The 20808-nt window shown below is 41.8% G+C and overlaps 1 protein-coding gene across 1 annotated transcript in view; it reads left to right on the top strand.

The window, feature by feature from the left end:
• The window catches only part of ARVCF (ARVCF delta catenin family member), a gene marked incomplete at both ends in the record, with an annotated part of 152390 nt that overhangs the window by 65139 nt on the left and 66443 nt on the right, over positions 1-20808 (top strand). Inside the window, 3 exons of the mRNA XM_080355196.1 lie at positions 3243-3401; positions 12169-12776; positions 19630-20129. Coding sequence (XP_080211322.1) covers positions 3243-3401; positions 12169-12776; positions 19630-20129 — 1267 coding nt within the window. The remainder of the gene's footprint in view (positions 1-3242; positions 3402-12168; positions 12777-19629; positions 20130-20808) is intronic.

Consider the following 20808-nt stretch of genomic DNA (forward strand, 5'->3'; position numbering starts at 1 on the left):
TTCCAAACTGGAATTTCCCATCTCTAGCAGGCAGGGAACTACTGATAGGATTATTCATTAGGGGTGTCATGTTCCAGCTCTATCTGGCAACTTGTGTTTTACTTTGAATAATTAGGCTTGCCTGCCAAATGATGGGAATCTTGAGATGCTGAAATGTATTTAGCAAAAGAGCATCCTAAATACTGACTTAAAGCTGAGCACAGAGGAAGGTGGTTGAAAAGCGGTAATGTGTCCCAGTTTCTGCAATTTCTGGTGACCTAAAATCCTTAATGATGGAAACTAAAAACAGATGCCAAAATCTTTGCATCTTTTCTACATCAGTGTTATCTCGTGACAGCTCCAAGTTAGCGATGTGGAGAAACTACTGGGTTTGGAGATCAAAGAACCACCTCCTTTTAAACTAATTCAGGGAAGAGTAAGCTGGATGATGTGCTGTCCTTGTTGCTCACATGCTGTCCTCCGTAGCTCTTACAATAAGAAGGGAAACACCAGAAGATGCCGTCTTGTTAGTTGTCTGTGTTGGAATATCTACCTTGACCTTGGAAAGCTTTAATTCTTTCTGATACTTAGGACAGTCTCTTGCTAACAATAGTTTTCAATTTCAGGAATGCAGATCTGTACTATATCTCCCTGAATCTTCATTTTAGAAGCAGCCAGAGGATAAAAAGTAGTGCAGTGCTCATTTAAAGTCAATATGCTCTGGTTTGCAATTTGCTCATGTTTAAGTGCCCAACTTTAAAGGTTTCCTTTGCCCACAGGCAGTCTGAATACAAAGAGAGACTTTTTTTTTCATAAAGAAAAAGTTTTGCAAAAAGCTCAAGGAACAAAATATTTATTTCCACCTTCCATCTCCTCGGGTTTATTATCACGAAGCAGAGTTTGCCTCGGAAGAATCTAGAGGGGAAAGAAGAGATGCAAATACATTCAGTCGCCTCAAGGTGCGGCTGGAAACGGGGATGATGGATGAGGTGTGTGTTTGTACAAACGCATGTGAGAGGAGTGAGAAGCTCCCACCTTGAAGCAGTTTTGGCAACTGATGCCTTAGAGATGACGAGACGGTTTACGTGAATGAGGTGTAATGGAAAAAATCTCTACATGTAACTGGTTTCGTTGCTGGTGGCAAGGTTGCATGAAGACGAACAGAAGTTCTGAGTCTTCACTGTTTTGCAATAGTGCGTAAATCTTTGTTTGGAGGGAAGCTTTACTGTGGGGTGGGGAAAAGGGAGTTGCAGTTAGAATATAGTATCTTCAAGAAAAATATGAAAGGATTAATATATTTGTCCCAGGAGCTAGTTTCCCTTCTGAAACCAGGGGTGGAAGGCACAACCTGACATCTGAACCCTTCCATAAAGGCTGCGGTGTGTATAGCAAGTTATTTGCCTTAGTGATTAAGCAGTGTAGACTGGAAGGTGTGCATTTTCTTTAGGATTTCAGAAGCTTCATTCTCGTTGATTCTGTAGCCTGAGTTATTGTGTGGTTTCAATGGAAATGGAAGTAGTCCCTGCTTATATCACCTCTGGTGGTCCAACCTGTCTTTGAAGGCTGTTCGTGTTGCGTTTTGACTGAGATAATTGCCTGAGGCTTGTTGTCATGGGCTTGGTTAATACCAGTGCTTACCTGGAAGAGAAAGCAGCAGTTCCAGAATGTCAGAATACAGCTGTAAATAAAGAAAACTGAACAGGGGCATCTCAGGTAGTTTCAAAGCAAATTACAGATCACGCAAGGATTAAATGATGCTCTTCCCTATGGAGCTTAATGAGACTCAGTACCCTGCTCCTGCTCAGCAGCACAAAGTCCCTCGGAAGAACAACATCCCTTGGGGCTTGCACAAAATATGGCCCTGTAATGGGGGCAATCCGGAGCATCTGAGAAAAATGTGGTTTTTGTAACTAAAATGTTACAAAATAAAGTGTTGTAGTTCCCTGGTGATGGGGCTGGTCACAGGTAGAGAGTATGTAATCCTTTATATAATTAGACTCGGCACCTGCATGACAGCAATTTCAACCCAATCATTTTGTTTTCCTGTGATGTGAAAGGTACACTGATTTTGCCTATGGTGTTTTCTTTAGGGAAAGTGTGTTCACTTTGCAATTTAGGGCCCTGTGTCATTCTGTTCTTTTTTTAAATGAAAAAAGGTGTGTCTGCATGTGTATATTTGTGCGTGTGTATATATATATTCCTTAATAAAAGATGTTCTTTATGTGCCTGTTTGACAAGATGTGCAAATAGAAACCCTGCTTTGGCTTTGAGGCTTGTGTAGCCGATACCTTCGGGGCATATAACGAAATGAACAGTCTGTCATTTCATTCTATGTAGTTGAGGATTCATAATGCTGGGGAAAAGTCTTATTTCTCAGTATGTAAGTCGGTTCTTTATTGGCCACTTGCTGTGAAACTTCTGAATTACATTCATCTACCAAAGGGGAGCTTCTCTGATTTCTATGCTGAGACACATAATCACATAAGGAGGAGGAAAGGTTGGACGTTGGTGCTGGCGAGAGGCAGAAGCGTTCTCTTTGGGCGCTGTTCCTGCAAGAACCAGCCTTTGATCTACTTTCTTTCTGTTTAGTGTTTCTTTATGTTGTCTGTCTGTTATAAATTTTAAATAAGCTTATAGCCGGTTAGATGTTGTGGAGTTAGCGAAGGGAAGATGTCAGACGGGTAGCATTTCACATAATTCAGCTATTAATCTCTAGCTATCAGGGTTTTTTTAAATTATCATTGCTTTGGACGGTTTGAGAAAGGTGTCAGTTTAATAGTAGGTCTTGAGGTTTTATAGCCTTTTGTAGTCTGCAACTGAGTGTATTTTATCAAGTAGAAATAAACTTTTAATGTTGTGTAAGATTAACCGTTCTGAAAGCCAATGGTCCTGTTCACCGCGGAACAGAATGAATGCTTTTACAGACAAAAATTCCATTCCTCCTACGCTGGGCGTTGAAGAGAAAGCTTAAAGCAGGTTTAAATACAAGGTAGTAGTCTGCTAGTCTGTAGTAGTTGCCCATAAATATGAAGGGCTTGATAGATGCTTCACATGATTTCCATTTATTGAGCTGAGCCCGGCCATACCAGCATAGTTGCAGGATGCTTTTTTGAGACAGTAAGTACTTCTTTCTCTGAATATCTACTTGCAAGTTGTTGGGTAAAAGGTGTTTTTCAATCAAGAAAGCTGCATTCAGTAGAACGGTTTAGAGCATGATGGTAGAAGCTGAAAGTTAATTTATTTTCTTTTACCTGCTTCTTTAGGAACAAAGCCCCAGTAACCAGACATCAATAGCAATGATGCAAGAGCCTCAAGAAATGGTGGAAGAGACAGTTACTGTGGAGGAAGACCCAGGCACCCCCACCTCCCATGTGTCTATTGTCACTTCTGAAGATGGAACCACAAGGAGAACTGAAACCAAGGTGAGAGGTTAATAACCAATGAGGAGAATCACTAAATACTACCCGATCACAAAATAAAACCAGCGGGGAAAAGCCTGAGTGAGGACAATTGTGCTGTTGGGATCCGCAGTGATTTTGAATGTTGTTTGCTAGCAAAGCTGAGTTCAGGGCTTTTCCAGTTTTGTACCCATGTCTAGTCTGCTCCCGACCAGCTGTGCTGCTACAGCTGTTTGTGGAGCTGTGAACTGAACAGCAGAAATTATCCAGGTTAACCAAACAAAAACATTAGACCCCCTTCCCAGACTGTTCTTTTAAGAATCACTTTATTTTACTGATACAGTTCACAGCATTGTCCTGCAAACACATACAGTGATATGAAAACTATAACAGATGAGTTCATGGGGCTTGGAGTAAATTTGCATCTGAGGAAAATGTGCTTGGAAATACGTCCTCGAATTAGTTGTAATCTGTAATAACAGTATGCAATTATGTGTTTGTCCTTTAGAACAAGAAATATTCTATTTAAATAACACCATAGCATTTAAATTCTGCAACAATTCAGTGAATGGAATTTTATTCCTGCTGCATGGGGCAAGCTGGGAGTGTTCTCAAGTGACCTGTACCTCAGGGTCTGCTGGATTATAGGTGTTGCGTATGTTCTAATTTTCCTGATGTCTTTTTGTTCCCTTGTGTGAGATAATTTTGCAGTCCCATCTGAGAAGACGCTGTGTGTTCCTGGCTGCCTCACGTGCATTTGGGTACCACTGGAACACTAATATACATTGACGCTTGGGTCTTGGAAGTTGAGCTGAGATCTTCGTTAGGTTTTGGTTTTCTGAAAGATTAAGAGTGATTCCCTTTCTGAAAACTTCTGAACAGCGCTGATTAAAAAAGACTGTTCAACTGCTTTCTGTCTAAAAAGGAGTTGAACAGAGGTCACTGCATCAATCAGTGTTTATTTTTACTGGTGTTCCAGCATTGCAATCCTCTAAGATATCTGTTCAGGACATCAGATCCTCAGGTTGGAGTGAACGCATGTTGGTTTCCGGAGGTCAGTGGGCCTGCACGCACTGCTATAAACTGAGTATCTGGTTTAATATTTGTTGTGATTGTTAGAAGATAAAAATAACCGGCCTGTTTTCTCATTGTTGGAAGGAGGTGAAGGTCTTAAAATAAAAATAAAGCAGACAAAAACCCCTAATTTTTATTAGCTCTTCCAATAATCTTAAGTATTTATCTGTGATTTATGTGAAAGAAATGTTGTTTTCTTTCTAGTGACAGCAACAACTGTTATGTACAGGAAGGAAGCGATAAAATTACAGTGGTGATGGACACCTTTTTATATGCTCTAATAGCACATGGTTTTAGGAGACTCTAAGTGCAGCTATGCAAGGGAATGAAATGATAGCTACGGCTGTAAAAATAGAGGAGAGGCCATGCAGTGGTCCCTAGATAACGGGACCACATGGAACGAAATAGTTTGTCTGAAATAGTCACGCCACTGATAAAGCTTCGTGTTTGTCATCGCGTAAAAGGCGCGATTCTCTCCTCTGTGTGGCGTACCTGCTATTTTTTCTGCCTTCCCACAGAAAGGGACAAGCGGCAGCTCCAAAACAGGCATTGTGTGTGCATATGGGAGAAGAGAATGGGAAACCAGCCAGCCTGGAGCTACTGTTGGGTTTCGAAGAGCGAGGTGTTCTCCGCTTTCTCCAGTTCATCCGCGGCGCTGCAGTGTGTGTTGAGCAGAGCAGGGCACGTGGCTCTTGCTCTGCCGTTGTGTTCTTTCAAATAACCCTCAAATAACTTACTTACCATCTGGAGGTGTTCCCTAGTATTTAATTGCTAAAATGTCCAGCTCTTAAAAGATAATAATCTAAAAAAATCCAGTTGTTGAGAAAAATGATCCTGAAATGTGCAAACGCAGATGGGCTTGGCTGAGCCCTGGCGGTCAGAAGAGCTGCTGTGACTTTGCTGAGGTTGTTGTCTCCGAAACGGTTTTGTTTTGACTTTTTCTTGCTGGGAGAATGTGGTGTAGATTGAACAGCTCGAAGATGTGAATCTGAGGTCAGATTTTTTCGAAATTTTTTTAATCATGTCGTTCTTCAACTTGCTTTTTGTTTTGACACGGAATGTGAAAATGAAAACTGTTGTCACTGGGGTTTTGTAGCGTCAATTAAGTGTCCTGCAGTTAATTGGCATCGACTTACTATCACTTCTAATAGGTATCATCACAGTGCTTTTATAGGTCATATTATTACATGTGAGAGCCTTACAGAGAAAATTAAGTTTCCTGGTACCTCTGTGCAGTGGAAGAATTGTGACCTTGCAGCTCAGATGAGGACAGCAAAGGAAATAAAGCATTTCTGTGGGACGAGAGGTGCGAACACGTCTGCTGGGCATTGGTGTGCAGCGGTGGGGTCCGTGCTGAGCCCAGAAACTGCTGTTCTGTCTCTCTGCCTTTTCCCAGATTAAGAATAAATAAACCTGACAGAAAACCCCCACGAATCTGGGTGTGCGTGTAGTGCGCAGGTACCGCTCATCCTTGTAAACGAGCTGCATTTCCTGTGGTGGGACCCTCACATCTATTTTCAGTAATGTCTAATCTGTTACTTAAATAAGAGTAATGTTTGAAGTTGAGATAGTCACAATGTTAAGGAGGGGTTAGGTTCGTATTTAGCTTCTTTTCTTTTTTCAGTCATCTGTTAAATCAAGGTAGTGAGGACGACATACAAATGAACATTTGCATGGTCTACCTTGCTGTAGGCTTATATGAGGAAGGGTTTAGAACGTATTTTTCTTGCCTCTGTAACTAGAAGACTGTGTGGGCAGTGCCAGGCTCGATCTCCAGCTATTTGTCTTGCAAAGGAAGTGGCAGCACAAGATGCTTCCTCTGACAAAGTAAATAAAGAAGGTCATGTTTTTTTAAAAGCCAGAGAGACCAGAGAGGTTTTCCAAATGTACGCTTGGTGGATGGCTTATGTGGGAATTACTCAACCTAGTTATTTAGTATGTATTTTTGGATCTTTATAGTTGTTGTTTATTTTAGTTACATTTTATGATCTTTAGTTTGTTGGAGAGTGATGTGCGTGAAATTCCTCCTCTTGAAATTGAGCGTAGCAAAGGCTGTAAACAGGAATGCTCCTGTATGCTGCTGTTCCTTTATTTATTTTTACCCCTTGTTGTTTCAAAACCAAAATTTACAGAGGCTATTCTCTTCAATAGTGTATTAAGTAAACAGCTTTAATCCAGAAACATTGACGGTTCTCTACGCTTTTCCTCACGCCTTTGAAAAGCTGCCTGTAGCAGTGAGGCAGGAAGAAGGCATAATAGAATTTAATATTTTACATATTTTAAATAGAGAACATCTGCCTCTACAAAATGAGATATCTCTGAGTAATTTTCCCCAAACTGTTATTGTCTTAGTACTATACTAAGTCCCTACATAACATTCACTGCACAAAAGATGTAGCAGATAATACTTCATTTCAACTTCATAATCTCTCTGGAAGCCGAATAGCCCTGGTGCTAAAGCGGTGAATGTCACCTTGGGGAGCAGGCTGTCACTTCTCGCCTGGCGGCTGGAACGCTGCCGCCTGCAGAAGGGGCTCGAGAGAACCCGGTAAAGCAAATGAGATGTGCGTGTGCTTGTGTTAATGTTTGCTTTTTTCTTTCTTCAGGCACCTTTAATTTCTGTCTTTGAAATGCAAAAAGGCTGGAGTGATGTAGGCACCCTTATTCTTTGAAAATGATGTTTTCCAATAACACACTGGATTTGTTCATTTCCAGTCCCTCCTCTTGCCTTGTGCTTTCTAATACTCAGCAAGGCCAGATCTTTCCTGAAAGTGATGAAACGTTGCTCGCTCTTCCAGCACCAGCCATGGGAAAGGGCTTGTGACCGAAACTCTTTGGTTGTGGCCGTGTTGGGTACCCTGGGATGTTCTTCCAAACTTTGCAGAAAATTTGGGGAATTAAGTAATGTAACAAGAATGGATTTCAGCCGAAGTTGAGGAACCTTTGAAAAGGTGAAACTTTAAGCTTAAAATTGAAGGGGAGAAATTTGAGCTGTTGTTTTGAAAACCTACGGGGCGAGTTCTTACACAGCGTTTAATAGAAAGGTGATAGCTTCAGCCTGCTTGGGCTGATGAGTTTTTACAGCCCGTAGTTCAAAAATAAGCCCTCAGAAATGCCAGAATGCTCTTATCCCCACGTATGCCTTCCCATCTGGTTTTTGTTTTACGACAGTTTCAACAAAATTTTTAGCCCCGTCAGCTTTCGTAGTGCACTTAATTTATGAAAAAGGGACAAAACAAAACCAACCTCAATAACCAAATGGAAGGCAGCGCTGTAGGTGCTGGTTGAGAGGGCTGTATTTGCCCATGGTAACCCGCTTCAGCTGAAATCTCAGTACTGTCTTTTCTTCTCTCAGTGCTGTGTGCTGGGAGGGATCTGCTTGGACCAGCTGCACAAGCCGCCAGCAAGTCCAGTCTTCAGATACTTTCATGTTTATTCTCGCATCCTTCAAGACCTATAGAAGGATGAGGGGCAGAACAATACAGAAGCTGGTTCATGTGTGGGAATATTTCCTTTGTGTTCTGTTGGTAAATGTATTTCCAGACACAGAATTAGCAAAGACATTATCATGGGGCCTGCAGGGGAATTATTTAACAGAATAATTACTCTCTGGCAGGGAGAACAGTGGTAAGGTCAGTAAACCTGAAATACAGTTATATTCTGGGATGGGGGAACAGCAGTGAAAACACCAGCTTGCAGTCTCATAGGATTTTGGTTGCAAAGGGGCTGAATAACCTGGTATATTGGTACCTTTCACTGTTTTACCGTGGTTAGAAGCCTTAATATAGTTTACAGGGGATAAAGAACTGCAAATACATTTGAAGACAACCTCTTCATAAGAAAGTAATTGGAAAATTTCTTCTCATGCTCTGAGACTGTAGCATTGAAGCAATTGAACACCTTTGATATGTAACTGGGCTAAACCCCCTCTTTGAGCAGATTTTCTTCAGAGATGGGGAGTGAACAGAGGATGTCAAATTACGCTTTCTCAAAGTAACAGGTACCTCCAGGTTTTTCATTAGAGCGAATCCGCAGCGAGGAGTACATGCTAATAAATCTTTCCGAGATTGGGTGCATCTGGAGGATCAGGTGTCTCTTAGATAAGATGTGCTGGGACTCCCATTTGGAAGAGCTTTGTTCTCTCTGGCTACTGCAGCAGCATTAAGGAAACCACAAAAATGTTGGGAGAGAAGATTACTGTGCTGTCAGGCTGCTCGAGACTGCCTCTGTTCTTTGAAGAACTATAAATGAAAGATTCCCTTTAGCTGGATTTCCTGAAATAAAGACATTTGGCTTGTGGGTTTGTTTTGGTTTTTGGTGGTTTGTTTTTATTGCTTGGAAACCTAATAAATGGATCTTCCTCTGTTTGCTGGCTAATTGCTTCCAAAAAGCTTCTCTTTATTGTCCTGTAGGCAACAAAGTCTGTTTATCATGTGATAAATCTTCTGTCTCAATGTCTACTACTGACAAATGAGGTATGAATGCAAATACGCCCCCTCTTTCGAAATGTAAAGAGACTTGGTTTGATTGCCCCACCGTAACACCTTTAGCATTTCTGCTAAAAGCATTTCATGCTTTTCTGCTATGAGAAACGTGTTCTTTAATGCTTGAGAGAAACCTTCCTTTTTGTGTGTCTGACAAGGGAGTTTTGATTGTCCTGATTCTTTCCACTCGTTAATAGGGGCAGCATTCAGAAAACGGTGGAAATGAAGCTGTGCTGACGTTGTAAACTTGTTCTCACATGTGCTGGCTGATGCTAAGTGGTTTTTTTCATTAGCCACAGCCACTGGAAACTTGTCTGTGCCAGTCTGGAAGATGGGAAAAAATGCAGATTAATCTCCTGCATTCTGTGTTGGTCACATGAAAAAATCATATCTGTAAATACTCTTTAAGAGTATTAGAGCATGGTGGAAAATTCATTAAGTGTAGCTGGTAGGTCACAAATTGTCTAGGAATTGATTGTCAAAGTGTTCTGAGATTCTGCTTTGTATTTTTTGTGTAGATGTACTGAATATTGGTAGGCAGTTGTCCTTGCCAACAACATTTGAGGTTGTGTTACCTCATCCTGTTTGACAATAACAGTGATTCTCCAAAAAAAAACCTGAAATAGTCAAAAAAGAGGCAGAGCCCAGCGCTGGGTGCTGCCTTCTCTCACACTACTGCTGCAGCCAGACCTGGTGTGTTATGTAACCCGCATCATCGGAGCTTGACAATTGCATGGCTGGCAATATGTCTGGAAAAGCAAAACTCGGAATTAGATTTAAAATATCCTGCTCCTGTTGAGCGGCACTGGAAGCACTTTGCGAGATGATGCGAGTGCTCGTCCTGGCATCTAGAAAGCCGCCTCTTTGTTCCCCGCCGGGCACAAGTATCAGTTTCTGATTCATCACATTGTTGGAACGCCACCTTCTTGCTATTCCCGTTGCTGGTTCCCAAGTTGAAGAACGCAAAGGCGCAGTGTCCGGTTTTGTCATTGCTTTGCAAAACCCCCCAGTTTCAGGCCTGAGAAATGTTGCTTTTTCTACTCTTAGAACATGACTTATGAACATATTACTTTGAATAAAACTTTTGTTTCAGGCTTCAGTAGGAGAACACTGAGCTGTGTTGCTTTGTGTGTATCCAGTTCACAAAGAGCTACTGTAAGCTACGCCAGCTCTTTCCGTTCACTAAATGCTGTCTGGTTTTATAAATGCCATGACAGCAATCATTTGCTGAGTGGGAAGCAGAAGTATTGTGCACAGGTAGTAAACAACCGCTGTTGGATTCTATGTCATGAAATAAATGTTTCGTTTCTAGCTTCTTTTCATTATTAAAATGTGTGCTTTTTAAAAAAAATGAAAAAAAGGAGGCATGGAAGCTAACATCTTTCCCAAAGTTTACTTGTGAAAGAAATCTCTTTGGGTTGAACAGGAAAATTCTGTCAGCTCTCACCCCAATTAGATACGACAGTCATGTTGGTACCTGGCTAGACTTTATTCAGCATCATGATGCTGTTTTATGATGCTTTTGGTGGAGAGACATTTGCGCTGCTTTCAGTCTTGCAGGATTTCATTAGTTCATTAGGCTGGAGTATCATTTGCTCACAGATGTCTCTGGGAAGAGAAATGCTGTTTGGGTGAATTTTCGCTGTTTGGGGTTTCTGTGTGAAAACATCTGGCTAGAGGACATGTCTGGAGCTACTTCAAGATATGTACTCTAATTATTTTGTTTTAGCAGCAGCTTGGTTAAGCTGGTGCCAATCTAAATGTTTAGATCGGAGGCTATAGGTCAAAATGTGGACTTCAGAGCCACAGGAATACACATTATAGTTACTGTTTCTCTTGATGTACGCATTTCATTCTGTGGCTTACATGAAGAAAAATAATTTGCTGATGCTTATTTACCTTTATAACACTTTAGAAACCCAAAATATCTCTTAACGATTTTGTGTTCCTCCCTGTGTGCAAAACTCTCTGGTGGATTGAGTCTCTGTCTCATATTTGTGGGTGTGTTGTTTTGTTGCTTGGTTGGGTTTTTTAATAACACAGGGCTGAAAGTCAGAATTTAGTATGGTTAGGCTAACTTTTGTAGGTTAAAATAACTTTATTAGGGTTAGGATAACCAAGGATATATTGACTTCTGCTGGACTTTGTGTTCTCCCCAAAACAGCTTTTGCTGGTCACTCTGGCAGACAATACAGAAGTCAATAGACCCCAGATACCAACCAAAACAGAAGGTCCTTTGCGAGTTTGTGAACAGTAGTTGCTTTTGTGTGACACTGTCTTACGCAGATTGCCAGACCTTTCACATGGAGACAGAATGTTCTTGGAAACTCTTGAGGAGTCTTTGTTCTTCCCCTTTAGCAAAAATCCCTGAACGCAAGTGTCCTCCGGACACTTAAAATTGCTAGTTTTGGTCAGTTATGTGAAATACTATGTGTTGAAATTATGTGTGATTTATAGGAAGAAAAGATAAAGATGTGTTTGTGTACAGATATTTTTTCAATGTTTTAAACAATCTTGTTTAGCCCAGTATGATTAGGGTAGTTGCAACTGTAAAGGATGTGTGGCATTGCTGTTCATTATTGCCAAACAATGTCACCAAAATAATGGAATGACACCTGTGGGGCTTTTCAAGTGGTGGTTGAATATAGGCCTGTATCTTTGAAGAGAAAGTAGTTGTGCTGTCTAAAAGCCCGAAACTTTTCTTTTTGAGATCATGGTTTCCTAAATATTACTGCCGAACGTGAGCGCCATCGCATTGCACAGTGGTACAGATCAGGTGGGAGCGTCTGACTGTATTTCTGTTGAACTAGAGAATGTGATGTTTTATTTATGCTGATCATGGGAGGACAGACTGTGGCTCTTCAACATCGCAAAGTCTGCTCTAGGAAAGATGCCTCCTGAAAACATTTAGGGCAGATTTGAGCTGGGGTAATGACTTTGCGTGTCTTCCTCGTGCTGTCACGTGGCTGCAGTGGTTTTTGTTTGGTAGTAAGAGCCCCAGAGTGCACTTGACTCTGGCTCTGTGACCTGTCTTTTCGGCTTTTTATAGAAGTATTTTTCCACTACTATATCCTAAACCTGATAGGTGAACTCTTGAGTACACCAGTGCTTCTACTCAGCAGGCACATCACTGTAGTATGCTTTGTGATGCCCTCTCCCCATTTCACTATTGTAGCTCCCTGTATCATGCAGCAAGGAGAAAATTAACACATTCATTTACTGCTTCCTCACAGGTGACCAAAATGGTCAAAACAGTCACGACCAGAACAGTGCGGCAGGTGCCGCTTGGGCCTGACGGCCTGCCGACGATGGACGGCTCGTCACCCATGGGCAGCTACACAGACTCCATAGACAGGAGGTACATGAAGAACGGGGAGCGGTACATCACACCTCAAGCATCATCCACCTTAACCAGATCTTACAACAACTACAATGATTCTTACCCTGAAAGCCACGAAGGCCAGTATCGCCCTTATATCAGTCATGATGGTTACGGTGACCTATCTGATAACTACGGCAGCTTGTCTCGTGGCGTCAACTACCGTCCTCGCTACGCCTACGTGCCAGGAAGCAATTACAGGCCAGATGATGGTAGCTTCACTTTGCCGGGCAGAAGGGATAACTATGGTCCCGTTGCCCAGCCTCAGGTGCCCGTAGGCAGCAACGTTGACTTGAACCGCTCCCAGCCAGAACGCTTCCAGCCCGAGCCCTATGGCCTGGAAGATGATAACCGCAGCCTTGGAGTAGACGATGAAGGGTATGAACTGGATCCTGATTACTCAACTGTGAACCGGAGGACATCTGCAGGTGTGCCAGAGAGAGGAAGACCTCACAAAGGAAGGTAAAACCCACTTGTTTTTTACAATGCTAATCTGCTTTTGCTTATGTGAACTCTTAATGGTCTAGTAAGTTGTGGAATTACTTGACAGAAAAACAGGTGGAAGCCATCAGTTCATTAGCATGTAAATGACTGCAAAACTCATGGGAAATACAGAAGGGAGTTATGATGGTAGTGCTCAAGAACCTTTCACTGTGTTTCTAGGCTGCTTAGTTTAGGTTGAATTTAGAAAGAAAGAGATGATCTTGTAGAAGAGGGCTAAGTTACTTTTTTTCCTTTTCCTAAAAGAGAGTTGTGACTGCATTGTGTTGTCCCATAGCCATCCCCTGCTAGCAAGGTGAAAAGAGGGATTTGTAATCCATGGGACTTCTGACAGGTCTGGTTATGTGCACATGTGGCAGGCACAGATTTGGGACAGCTGGCTGCAGGGGAGCTGATAGCTGGTGGAGAAGGGCGCCCTGTCTGGGGAGGCGTTTGACAGCATCAGCTCCTGATCCTGTGCTGACCGCGCACCCTCAGCTGCATGACCACGTTGTGCTGAACCTCACTGAAGATCTTCCCAGTGACATCTTTGATCTTGCACGCTCACCAAGAAGTGGAACCACATCAGCATTTTATAGGGCTAAAGGGAATAACTACAGCCAGATTAAAATCTGATCAACCTATCAAACTTTAATTGGTGCTCTCCTGCATCTGAAAAAGTTTACAGTTCTTGTTATAAAAACAGGCAACAGTGCTTTTAAAATTTTTATTAACATTTTTTCAAACTCTATGCACAATGAATAATTAAACGTCTTCTTAGAACCTACCTATTTGCATTTTTTAAGTTTGTTGTTGTTGCGTGGGTTTTTTTGTTTTAAACATCCCTTTGATTTATTGTTTCTTGCAGTTTGGAAAGGACCAATTCACAGTTTTTATTTTGCATTTCTTTTGTTGTGAGTTTTTTCCATATTTAATATGATCAAGAGGCTTTGACAAGTAATTAGCCTGACTGTGGCAGCAAACCTGAGCTAGTGAGAACGTAAGAAGATTGTATGAGAGCCTCTTCATAAATAGTTACTTGTTGACATTTCAAAGAAATACTTGAACAATTCAATAAATGTACGTTTCAGATATGCTACTGATCTTCAAGAAACTAAAGACTACAAATAGTGCTTTGTACTAGGTGAGGGTAATTACTACTTGATTATTCATCTCTAGCATTTTTAAAACAAGTTATTCCTTGTGAAAATTATTAAATGAATGTGATAAATTGCTGGCACTTTTGATTTCCAAAGGGGAGTGTGTGTAGAGTAGATATAATGTTATAACAACATTTTGAATATAACACTTGTGACACCGGCTGGGGTTCAGCACTGGCTTCCAGCTTGGGCGTCTTCATCCCGTCACAAACAGAATTCTTCTGTTTGCCAACTCGATGTGGAAACTTAAGTTATTCTCTCATTTTCTTCCCAGTAAGTGCTGCCCCTTCGTTAATAGTTGAGAGGATCCTTGCTATTGGTTCCTGGTTTTGATGCTGTTCTGGGGGGACTGAACGCGGGTTTCTCACCTGACCCTGTGGTGTGAGTCCCAGCCCAGGGACTGCAGCGCAGATTGTCCTTCCCATCCCTTGCCTGCTCCGTTTGATCACAGACACAAATATCTATTGTGCTCTCCTTCTGTCATCGCCAGCCTCTTTTTAAGCTGCCTTTATTTCATTTTAAATTGGGGAAAAATGTGCCTCCTCACAAACATCCATAAATCCAGATAAGTGCACAAAGGCAAAAATTCCTTCTGTTGGCTCTTGAGTGCTTGTGGCTGGGTTTGTGTCTTGTTTTCTTCTATGCTGAGTCTCTGCTGTAAGATGTATTATTTTCTGCAAGAAGAATACCTGGTATTTAATGTTCTTTTCCTCAGCATGTGCTCTGGTTTGGTTTAAGGCAGATTGTGTAATAAATTGGGGTGAAAGGCATTTGGAGTGTATAATACTGATTTAACATTACTCAGATTTACTTGTGAACATATTTACACATCTGTAACTGGTTTTATGCCCTTTTTTCTTCATTTGGTAGGTTGCTTTATTAAATTTGGAGATTTTTTATTATAGTCTTTAAAAATATGTAGTCTTATGGCATTCCTAGATGTTTTACATACAGTCCTTTTGGAAGAAGAAGCAGGAAGTAATGAATATTTTTTCATTCACAAAAAACATCCCTACTATTATTTGAATGTTTTTTTTAATCGATAAATTGAAGTTAACACAAATGAGCAGGAAAAAAAAAGGCAAGTCACAATGCATCTTATTTTTTTAAATGATCTTCTCTTCAACTTCTTATTACTTGCCTCTGGGCTAATTTCTTCCTAGAATGAACCTCTGGAGTTTGCACTTGTACGAGCATTCATGGCACTTCTTTTTTCCCTAAAAACTCTGGAGCAGCTCTCTCCAGTTTTACTGTTCCAGACTAGAGAGGATATGAGTTTTTAATATTGACTAAATCAACAACAAAACAGTTTTCTGCTGTTAAATTTCCTATAGCAGAAGCCTGATCTACGAGGCTGGGACTGTATTTTGTGGTCACTTCATACTCTGACTTATTACCAGGAAACAAGCCAGATTTTAGATGAAATAACTGTAACACTAGGTCTCTGTTGATTCTGTGATGTATAGGCAGTGCAAGAATATGGATATCACATACATTTAGCCACAATCTACCTCAGGTGTCTTTCTTCAGTCTTGAATATAAAGGCTTGCAGTTTTAGACAGACTTTCAGTCCGCACTGGCCGAACGTCCCCTGTGTCAAGGGTGATCTCGGCAGCCCCTGTGCCGGTGGCCTCGGGGTTGGGCCGGTGCCTGTTGCTGGACATCGGCCTCTCTGCTTCAATCATAGAATCGCTTTGGTTGACCAAGCGTTAATGTAATACCCGGATGGTGGCAGTGTTGGGCTGTTGTCCAGTTTGGGGCAGGAGCTTCCGGACCTGCCTGGGCAGAATGGGGTGTAGGAAAAACCTTTTTCTTTCTTTCTCCTGACACTCCTCCATAGAGTGAACGGGATCTGAGTTGGGTGATCATCTGGTAGCAGAAGACTGACGTGTGGCTGAGGTTGGTGTGTCAGCTCATCCATTACCAGCTTGTAGGGAGTTCCAGTCAAAGGGATTTTGGTGTTTTAACCATGTGGCCTGTAACTCAGACTTGTCTCAACAGAAAATTCAGTCTAGTTTTGAATCCTCTCGTGTGTCCTCCTCTTGGGAACAGAGGCTGGCGAAAGCAGGACCTCATTCTGCAAGGTCCTTGGATTTCCTCTTCAATATTTGGCACAAAGTTCCCTACTGAATTCCCAAGCCTTTCTGGTCTTTTATCCTGAGCAGACACCAGCTGCAAACTGTGATGAATGTAACACTTGTCTAAATTGTTGAGGATTTAATGTGTAAATCCTTCACCTGTTTACTCAAATGTGCCTGTGTTGAAGCCACAAGGAAGATGATAAATCCACAAGCTTTCTCCCAGTTTTTATCTGTGCTAGAGTGTGTTTTGATCAATTCCCTGAGACAGATGATTAGTGAGACCCACAGCATCCTGAAAACTCGGCTGCCTTGCTGCAAACAGATGGAAGGCAAGATGCTTGTACTCAGCAACTCTGGCCAACTACCAGGTCTCTTCAGTCCCAAGGCAAAGAGCTCCTGGCCTCCTGAGCACAAACGGCTGCGTGTGCTGAAGCTCTCGCTAGTCCTGCACAGGACTGTATGAAAATACCAACAGTTTTTACAAGTCACTTCCCAGTGTCTTTATGGGTCAGGGTGTGTTTCCTGGAGGATGCTTTGCTGCTGCTGTGGGGACGGGGTCAGCACCGTGTGCTGTGGTCACCGCTGCCCTCCCCACCACCCGCAGCGCTGGGAACGCAGCCTCTTCCCTGAAACAGCGTGTTCCTGTGTCCTGGGGATTTAATCAGAGAGGGATCGTCAAAGGCGAGAGTCGTTAAAGCCTATTGGCTGTCTTGGGTGGATCAGTAGATTTGTATCAGAAAGATGGAAGAAAAAACCTTTATGTTAAAAGAAAGAAAGAAAAACCAAAAAACAACTAACCCAACCAATGGACAACAGCAACCAAAAATCTCATTCTAATAAGTAGCAAGTTGAGATATGATCTTTTTTCTGATTTTTTCAAAATGACTGATTGTTCACTCAAGTATTCACATTCCTATTTAATGAGTGATAATATTTTAAAAGGTAGCATTGTTGGTATAAGAGTTATGTGGTCCTTTCTCCAGTCATGACAGTGTTGCAGTTCAATGTCCTAACTGAAGTGTTATTTTGGGCAAATGTAATGAAACTGAGTAGCATTGTGTGGCACGGGGGAGAGAATACAGCACGAGGAAGATGGGCCCATCCATGTGGTTCTGTTTGGACAGCTTCACGGAAATAATGCAAACAAACTGCATCCCAAGACAGTAATTATCTTTGTGTATTTGCATGGATCAGAAGGCAAGAGAAGCTTAATTGTGCAGGTGTAATTGGGGTGGTGTGCAGTTGTCTTGTGGGCAGCTCGCAGCAGTGAGACGTGCTGAATGGCGAGTTAGCAAGTCAAGCAAGCAACAGCTGTGCAGAGGGCAATTATTAAAATTAATCTTCTGCTTATTTTCTTTTAGGAAGTCAATAAGAATTTAACATGAGGATGAGTTTGAGAAATGAGTTTCTGTTGTAGTTATAATGCTGGTTGTCCCAAATTTGCATATGTGAAAAGCAGAATTTTGTTTGAGGAACAGTTAAGGAGGTTTGTTTTTACTTCTGCTGTGTGTATATGCACAAAAGTAAATCTTTTCGGTGTTGTTACTGTGTTCTTGGAATGATGGAATCAGCTTTGTTCTGTAACAGAAAATACAACGGCTGTCCAGACACTGTAAATTACTGTGTAGAGCAAGTACTGAATTATACATACACAAATAGCTGCATCGATAAAAGGATTCCTTCAGATTCATTCTGAGTTTTGGATACTGGCCCATTTTTATCCTTTCATTCAGCAATTAGAGTAACTTAAAGTCAGTAGAGGTGCTTTTAACATTAAAAGCGTTAATTGTACAAGACCAAGTTCAGCCTCCACCTCCAGTTGTTCTTCTCCCCGGAGTCTGGTTTAATTACCAGTCCCTTTAGGATAACAGCAAGCTCCATTTTCTTCTGAGTTCTAATGGTCTGTACTTTCTTCAGCCTGACATAAGGAATCATCCATCGGTTCTTAAAATGAAAGTTTTCAACAATGATTTTGTAGCAATTAAAACTACTTGCTTGACTGAGGTAACTACAGTAGTAAGATAGGAGCTAATCTGGCCAGGAAAAAAAAAAAACAGGCAAAAAGCTGCAATTGTTTTAAAAAAAATAATTTAAAAAATCAAATTATGTTAACATCTACTAAGAGTAGTACTAGAGGAGAGGCAGCATGAGGAAGAAAATCTTCTAGACTTGAGGCTTGAAACAACAGGATTAATTGGAATTTTGATTCAGCTTCTGTCTCAGCCAGGTTAGCGAGCTGCTGTGAGCCCAGGAGAGGAGAGACTGTACGACTGCAAGTGTTTGTGGGAGTTCATAGCTGTTAGGTACGAGTCGCTTTATTGCCCTGTGGGATTATTCACATATAAAATGGAAGAATTTTTGAGCGGTGGGTCTTGCACCGGTGTTACCTCGCAGGTGGCTGCACCGAAGCACGTTCTGGAGGCTGAAAGGTATCGCTTTGAATAAAGGATGATAAAGTATATCAGTGCATCTCAAAACCAAATTCTGAAGTTGGCAATGCCTTTCCTTAAAAATCTCTTGCAGAAATGTTCTGCCTTTAGCAGGTGCTTGTAGGAAGTAACTAGAGGGGAGGAATTTTTCTTCGGAAGGTTAGAGCTCATAGTTGCAGCAGTGTTTGTTAAAGAAGCAGTATTTGTCAAATACTGATTTTTTTTAAAAGATTATGCATATTTGTAGCGTAAGAATGTATTGCGTTAGAGTGTTTTTAACTGCGTTGGTTGTAACTTTGCCTTTTGTGTGAACTAGGACAGCAATATCTGAATGGATGTGTTAATGGTTGTGAGTGACCTTCAGTTTCATGCAGTGAATTGCAGCACAAGAAGATGGGTGACATTCACTCTAGTGCTGTAAATTATTTTCAGAGTGTCTTACATCCAGGTTAGTTGCTGATCTGGGGAGGAAAGCTCAGAGTACAGCACTTGTTTTGGATGTCCAGCAAATTACTGTGCTGTTAATAGTTGGACCCAGGTCTCTTGACTATCAGCCTCTTATCTGTATTCCAAATGATTCTGTACAAGAGGGACTTTTATTACATACCTGGATTCAGGACTTAGGTTTTCCGTCATCTTTGATATTCTTATGTATATTGATGAGCTTGGTGTACTTGTGTGAGCACCAACATGGAAATGTAGTGGGACTTCTCAGACTTGGTGAGAAGTGTCTGTGGTCTCTGCTCAGGCCTTGAATGCCTTTAATTAAAGTTTGGAGTTGTTGCAGAAGGAGCAGCATTAATGAAGCTCAGAGTTCCCTACTAAATATAATCCAGCTCTATCCTAATTGTTTTGCTAAGTGACCGAAATGAAAGCAATCTGTTTGATGACTTGCAGTTCCTGTCATCATTTCATTGCCAAACAAACACTGTGCTCTAGTCCCCTCACTGCTGAGTGCTCAGCTATGGTTAATTTGCAAGTTACTACAGATAAATTATTTGAAAGTGTAAATATGCGGCCCATAATGATGTTTGTGATATTAAAAAGTTTGTGATATTAAAATGCTTGCTCATAGCTGAAATCTCCATACGGACTCAGAGGTGCAGTGTTTAAATGTGGTTTGTGTGCTTTTTGTCGTTTCTATTGGTATTGTTGCTTCTTACAGGGGCTACGATGACCCCATCGAGACAGAGATGGTGGAGGAGAGGATCCCTTACCTTCACGGTGGCTACGCGGCCCCGCTGGCACAGCCGGAGAGAGGCAGCATGGCCAGCATTGACCGGCTGGGGAAGCGCTCCCCCTCCATTGACAGCATTCGGAAAGACCCCCGGTGGAGGGACCCCGACCTCCCCGAAGTGATCGCCATGCTCAGCCACCCCATCGACCCGGTCAAGTCTAACGCCGCAGCCTACTTGCAGCACTTGTGCTACGAGAACGATAAAATCAAAAAGGACGTGAGGCACCTCAAAGGGATCCCCATCTTGGTGGGCTTACTCGATCATCCAAAGCCAGAGGTCCATCGTAAAGCCTGTGGGGCTCTCAGAAACATCTCCTATGGGAAGGATAATGAAAACAAGGTGGCTATAAAGAACTGTGATGGGATCCCTACATTGATCAGACTATTGCGAAAAACAAATGACATGGAAGTCAGAGAACTAATTACAGGTCAGTATCTGTAGTTTCTGTAATTAATTGTTTTTTATAGGACTCTTTTCAGCTTCAGGAACAAGAATTTCTGGAGACTAGAGGACGATTTAGACCCCTGGCTGCAGCTGTTTCTTTAGCACACCACATGTGTGGTGTGAGAAAGCCAGAGGCTAACGTGCCTTTCAGGAGGAAATCGGGATTATCAGTGTGTGCGTCACACTCGGGTTTCCCTGCCCGCTGGGAGATGAATGGTGCCGCTTGGGTGTCACATGCAACTGCATGTGGTCGAGTTATTGAAACTTAAATGAGTTATAGCGACTTCCTTGACAGGTAATTTGTTGTGTGCTTGCCCTCAGCGTTTTATGATCATGAGGTAAGATATGTTAATCTGTTATAAAGCAATTCTACTGCCGTGTCCCAACTACTTCATGTTGATAGAACAATCTTCTCAGGAACACTTCCAGCCCCTGCTGCTGAGGACTCTGAGGTTGTGTGTGAAGCTACAGCACTTCTGACCTGGAAAACTCAGGTTTTAAGGAGTGTGGAGTCTGCTGTTGAGATGCTCTGGACATAGTGTTTGCTTGTTCAATGATCGGAAGAGGGAGAATTAAGTTTTGAAGTTAATGAGTTCATGCACACTTTGCAAGGAGTTTTCAAGCACTTATAACTCCTTTATTCAACCTGGTTTTTATTTGAA

This window comes from Nesoenas mayeri (genome assembly GCF_963082525.1).
Source record: "Nesoenas mayeri genome assembly, chromosome: 17".
NCBI lineage: Eukaryota > Metazoa > Chordata > Aves > Columbiformes > Columbidae > Nesoenas > Nesoenas mayeri.